Below are 6,706 nucleotides of genomic sequence, written 5' to 3' on the forward strand. Positions count from 1 at the left end.
TTAACTGTTGACTCTGTGACTATTTTTATGGTGTGAATTTCCAGGTTATGTAAAGATACAAGAGAAGAAGAGTTGTTTGTAATAAGGTTAGGTAATTTTTAATATATATGCTGATGGTTTTCAAAGGTTCAGAGGGGACAGGGATCACCCAGGAGGGGGGAGTTTTTTTGTGGAATAATCTAATTTCACTTTAATGTAAATTAGCAAGACTTTATTAAATTCAAGGCTGTATTAAACTGACTGTTGACAAAAGCCATTACAAAACAAAATCTCCCTGTGGGGTGGCCAAATCTTATCAAAAGGGGGTCTAATGTGTTTGTTTGACATCCTTAGACATGAAAAAGTCCGGAGCCTCCGGGTTATAGGTCCGCCTGAGGTGCTTTATAGTGGACAAATGATTTACAGCCCCTTGGTGACATCACTGTACGACAAAAAGAGTCGCTGGGGGAAGAGAAGGCACCAATCAATTCAACCACTACGCTGTGGCGCACAGAGGAGAGGCGACGCGCTCCCCAACTCGAAGCAACAAGGTCCAAGGAGCGACACTTGAGTGCGCTTATCTCTCCCTCAACGCCAGCTCCTCTCAACTTTTGTCTCGGCGAAGTGTTTTTAAAGATGTTCAACCAAGATGCTTTATACTTAGATCGGTCCTGCCTACGCGAACCCGCTTCCTCATAGACTTAACATATTTTTTTCCCTTCTTTCCGTGCTGACCAAGACCTAACCCGAATTGCAGCTGGTGAGAATATGTGCGAGAGGCGATCGGCGAAGGGCATGGGCTGTCTTTGGTCCCTCAAGGAGAAGCAGCGTGGATTAAACACGAATTAATGTGGAATTTATCGGAGCCCCAAGGTGGAACGACGACCGGACACAGCGCTTCCTCGTCAGGTAAAATAAAACTATTACACTTTATTTATCAAGTTCTCAAAAGAAACCAAATCTCAAAATGTTAACAAGTATAAAATAACTTGCTTATGAGGAAACGTTTACTTTACAAGTGGAAATCGGCAGTTGTGCCACTATATATGCTCACAGGGTGTGTGCGTAAAAGTTCCCATTTTGAACTTCGGGGAAAACGCAGTGAAAAGAGAAATACAGTTTAAAAGTTGTTCCTTTGGAGGTTGTGTTACTCAGATGATACTTAGTTTTTGATGTCTTGTCCCGGGCTACATCTGGCTCTGGTACGCACGTCAGATCTAACACCTGCGAGCCTCTTGAAGTAACTCTATCCCTTATGATTATACATGACCGTCAAAGCCTCTGCAAATAGACGCTTGTAGCACCGTCTGACTGCCTCTCCTGCTGCTGCTGTGTATTCTTACTCTTTCTCCAGCATTCTTTCATGCCTCTTGTGATCTTTCGGGGCCACGCACACTTGCATTTCTTTTCATATCACTTCAGTAAAACGGGATTTCTTATCTCGTTTAATTGGAGACTTTATGTCTGCAGTCTCCCCCGCAGCTTTCTTTGATTTCCCTCTCCCGTGTCATTCCCCCCCTTTTTTACTTTCATAACTTCCTCACCTTGATATTTTCATGTTTCTGTCCATGTTAAGATCAATCTTGTGTCTCAGTTAGACGCGCTATATTGCCGGCGGGGTTGTTATTCACAGCTCCCTTTTTTGTTCTACTTCAAAGTGAAGAGGTGTCTTCCCTTTTTAAGCTGCTCTCCTTCAATCATTCCTACTGTATGGGGGGGATCACACACAGTTTGGAGAATGCTGCAGTGAAGCCCCTGCTGTGTCTACCTCATGTCAATACCTCAGCGCCAGTGTATTGACACAAACCAACTTTCTCCACAGGGACTGACTGATCATGGTCGCCGTGGTCCGCTCTCTCATGGTACTGCTGCTCGCTCAGGTGTTGCTGGAAGGTGCTACGGGACTTATCCCCGAGGTCGGCCGGAGGAAATACAGCGAATCCGGGAAGCAGACCCCAGAGCAGTCGGAGAGCTTCCTCAACGAGTTTGAGCTTCGGCTTCTCAATATGTTTGGACTGAGGCGCAGGCCGACCCCGAGCAAGCAAGCCGTGGTGCCGCAGTACATGGTGGACCTTTACCGCATGCACTCAGCGAACGGAGACCACAGCACTAAACGACCCAAGAGCATGGGGAAACACGCAGAGAGAGCCGCCAGCAAGGCCAACACGATTAGAAGCTTTCACCATGAAGGTATGTATTAGTGACATACCTTTACCTGTCAGCCGGAGAGCTCCTCGGCTCTCTCAGACAACCCAAACCTATATTTAAACATGACTCAGTGCGTCAAGACTGAACTTCAGAGTCTTCACTGTTTTATGGAGCGTTAGTCATTTACAGGTGACACGCGTCCAAGTTATTTGTGACTCTTTAATAAGTTTTGCTTTAAAGTCACTGACACGATTTACAAACACGCGCCCCCACGCACAATTAAATTAACCCTCATATATGTAGTGATGCAACCTTTAACCAAACATGCCCCTGGCGCAGCTGTCACAGGCTTCAAAACATCAAGGGGCGGTGGTATCCCTGGGGTAATTTGTTTCTTAATAATTGATGGTGTTTGCGTGGGCTCTGAAAACAGTTTTTCCAGACACGCACCACAGGAGCAGGATAAAGGGCGGTGTGCCTTTTGCGCAGGTGATAGTCATCACCCTGTTACTTCAATAACACAAGACATGACATTATACTAACACGCATTATGACAAAGTCATCGTGTCAGACTGGATTCTGAGTCACTTCTAACAGGACTGAAATTAGTAAAAGGGGGGAGGAGGGGGTGCGCGCCTTATTCTTTCCAAATCCCCCCCTCTCTCTCCGCGCTGTGCGCCATTACGCACGTTCCAATAACACCATAATTGCTCACTTAGTTTATATGCTGGATACGCGCTGATTGTTGAATTCGGGTGTTTCAGTTCAATTCCGTTTTACTTCCAAGTTAACATGTGCTGCTCAGATGAATAAGGCTCACACAGTGAAAGTCCTGGATGAAGTGTATTAGTTCACCACTCATACACTATGTGTTTACACAATGTTGCTGATGAAGTGGATTATTTTAAGCTGTCTAAAATAATCCAACAGGTGAAATTTAAACATGACTGATGCTTTATTTGTATATTAAGTTTGAGCAGTGGAGTGGTGCACCTGGTCGTAATATCAAAATGATTTATGTAGGATTAAAAAAATAACTTCAATGTCAAACATATAGCGACTCTGTGTACACTGTTCAATTTCCTACGTCCCATGTTCCAGTTTTTACAACATGCGAGTTACTGCGTCCATAGGGGCTCTACACAGAGTCCTTATACAGAGTCCTAAGTGTTTGAGTGGGGAAGTTTCCATCAGGGGTGAGTCAGAGGGGTGGTTGAGTGGTTGCTTGGGTGCTCTCCAGAGGCCTAGTGCAATGACACCCAGTGGCTACACTGACACACTACAAACAAGCCTGGCCCGGGCAGCCGAGCTGAGTGACTGCTCCCTGCCCACTACTGGAAACCTCTGCACCCGGCCAGCACACACCTTGACACCACCGGCCATTACGAATGTGTTCAGACTGTGTTTACACATGCTCCCCTGGCTCTTTCATCCTATGCTAACAGAGCTGCGGGGTTGTTAGTCTTCCCATGTCAGGAGACGTGCAATTGATGGCTACTCCATATAATAAGCGTGTATCTACAGATGTAAGTGCAGCACATCAAAGTGAGTAGCTCTAATCATTCATCACATCTGCCTGCTGATATTAATTTCACTGGGATAATTAGTTTCACTCCTATCGGTTTTCAAAAATAACCATTTTCCATGCCAAATAGAACATTTCCACTATTACACAGGAAGTGGCTGACTGAGACAGGTCCGTGATGAATGACCCAACATTAGCCTTTATCTTTTGTTTTGGCATGCAGCGCGAAAAGAAATTAGGAATGTTGATACACTCATATCTGTGGTTCACACGTTTTTGACAAGCCTCGACTTGTTCACACAGCCGTTCCTCAGAGGAGAGACAGACGGGAGAGAGTGAGAAAGGAACAGAGGAAGACTGACAGAGCAGGAGACAGAAAGAAAAGAGGATTTGGGGGGCTGAGAGAACAGAGGGAGAAGGGGATTTGGGAATTGGGGAGGGAAAGAAAGAGAGGGATTGGGGACAGAGGAGAGGGAACGAGAGACGGGGGGCTTTCCCACATCAAATGAGGAGTGATAGGCCTAATTGAGGTCTTTGTGCCTCTGGAGGGAGGTTTAGGATGAGATGGTGGAATTTCCTAAATGCCTCCTTTGAAACAGCGCAGAGTTCAAAGTTTGTGTTTATTTTACCACACCAAACAGATTAAAAAGTGTGTCTATACATCATCTGTGAACTTCATACAGAGTTCAAAGTGGAGCTGCCTCAAAGAAAATTGCAGCTTTTACTAAGATTTCTGTCATTTACAGTACGATATGGAGGGGAATACCGATGAGCTTAAGTATACATGTATGACTTTCAAATGCCTCGGGACGTTTTTAATAGATGTCTTAAATGCACTTTTAGAGACGAGAGCATTTCAAAGCTTAGAGCTGCAATAAAGTTAACAATAAAATATCAAACACTGAACCCTAAGCAATAATGGCTTCCTATGTAACCTTCCCGTTGCAACATTTACCTGTGATATTTCAGAGCCAGCCAGTTCTGCAAAGGTTAATGCAACAGTTAAACTTCCTGTAATCAGCTTTGTATTGATTTTGCTCTTTTGTTCATTGTGCTTCAATATATCCTACAGTGTTTTTTTCATGTGGGAATTGTGTGCAGCAGCCAGTTCTCATAGGGCAAATGTGTCATTTGAAGGCAGGCTGACAAGCATGTCTGATCTTATCGATGGATGGAAGCGCGCTGCTTTCATCTTCTGACAGTTAGCCAGGTAAATTTATGAGTGTGACACTAATGACGGTGTTACATTACCTTGAGAATATTACACTGAATCATGCATGCAGAGTGTTGATGTGTGTGTTATCCCTGTGTGACAATGGCCCACACCCACTCAGCATAACCACGTGGCAGCTTGGCTGGCTGCGCAGAAAGAAGGCTGCAAGTTGTGTGTATGTGTGTGTATGTGTGTATGTGAGAGAGAGAAAGAGAAACCATGTGATAAACCGTTCTTAGCCAAGGTTTCGCTGCTCACAGAGGATCCATAAGGCGAACTAGGCTTTAATCATAGATGTTGTTTCTCATTCTTGCACCGTGCATACACTCTTTGTTTCATCCTTGGCATGCGTCTCACACCCATATCCTCTTACACTCTGTTTGTCTCTGTGCCATCTCTTGTAGAGTCTATGGAGGCCCTGGCCAGACTTAAAGGAAAAACGACCCAGCAGTTCTACTTCAACCTCACTTCTATCCCTGACGAGGAGCTCATCACCTCTGCAGAGCTGCGTGTCTACAGGGATCAGGTCATGGGAGCGGCGCCCCCCAGCAACAGCTCCAGAAACAGCAGCACCAGTGTCAGCGCTCCCGCTGGCGGCTTCCATCGCATCAACATTTTCGAGATATTCGGAGTTCCTGCCACTCAAGGTAGGGAGCCTCTGGTGCGTCTGCTGGACACTCGGCTAGTGCAGGACTCTTTGAGCCGCTGGGAGAGCTTTGACGTCAGCCCCGCTGTATCTCAGTGGACCTCTGGGAAAGGTCACAACCATGGCTTCATGGTGGAGGTGCTTCACCCAGAGGAGGGGGAGATGGATGGGGAGCATGCCCAGAGACGTAGTAAGCACGTCAGGGTGAGCCGGTCCCTGCACCAGGACCAGGACTCGTGGCCTCAGGCTCGGCCTCTGCTGGTGACATACGGCCATGATGGCCGTGGGGACTCGGTGCTCCACACACGGGAAAAACGTCAAGCGGCGCTCCGCAAACAGCGCAGGAAGCACCAGCACAAGGCCAGCTGCAAGAGGCATGCCCTGTATGTGGACTTCAGTGACGTGGGGTGGAACGAGTGGATAGTGGCGCCCCCTGGCTACCACGCCTTTTATTGCCATGGGGAATGTCCGTTCCCCCTTGCAGACCACCTCAATTCTACCAATCATGCCATTGTGCAGACGCTGGTCAACTCAGTCAACTCGAACATCCCCAGAGCCTGTTGTGTGCCCACTGACCTCAGCCCCATCTCCCTGCTCTACCTGGATGAATACGAGAAGGTCATCCTGAAAAACTACCAGGACATGGTGGTGGAGGGATGTGGCTGCCGGTGAGAAACTGACATGGGTAGAAAGAGACAGTGGGCAAGAGAGAGACTGAAAGAGACATCAGAGGTTATTATGGACACCCGGTTTCCCAATGAAGACGTTTATTTATATGAAAGACAAAACAGAGCTATTGTGGAAGAAGAAAAAAAACTATATATGAATATATTTATGTCTACGTAAAGTTGGGAAAAATAAATATTTTAATCAGAGGAATATTCCTTTACTGGTTTTGAAAATGTATTTCTGATGTACATTTCCAAATGGGTGCAATACCACATGAAGTATAATGCTCAGATTTTTATTTTGTATTTATTTCTATTATAACCACTTTATTTGTAAATAAATAATGTGTATTTATCGTGAAAAGAAACGTGGTTGCTCCAATTTTCCAAGATCAGCTACAGTGACGCAGTGTTGACATAACTATGTCAGGGGCCAACATGTGTGGCTGACTTGAAGAGTCTCAAATTCGGACAGAAATTAGCTGCACAAACATAACAGATGACAAGAAGCTCACACTACACTGATT

The 6,706-nt window shown here is 45.8% G+C and overlaps 1 protein-coding gene across 1 annotated transcript; it reads left to right on the forward strand.

The window, feature by feature from the left end:
- The first annotated feature begins 467 nt into the window (after positions 1–467).
- On the forward strand, positions 468–6,447 carry bmp2b (bone morphogenetic protein 2b). The gene is made up of 3 exons (XM_049590308.1): positions 468–888; positions 1,802–2,169; positions 5,270–6,447. The coding sequence occupies exons 2-3, from the start codon at positions 1,815–1,817 to the stop codon at positions 6,181–6,183; spliced, it is 1,269 nt and encodes a 422-aa protein (XP_049446265.1). The 5' UTR covers positions 468–888; positions 1,802–1,814; the 3' UTR covers positions 6,184–6,447.
- The last annotated feature ends 259 nt before the right edge of the window (positions 6,448–6,706 follow it).

The sequence above is a fragment of the Epinephelus fuscoguttatus genome, linkage group LG11, assembly GCF_011397635.1.
Source record: "Epinephelus fuscoguttatus linkage group LG11, E.fuscoguttatus.final_Chr_v1".
NCBI lineage: Eukaryota > Metazoa > Chordata > Actinopteri > Perciformes > Serranidae > Epinephelus > Epinephelus fuscoguttatus.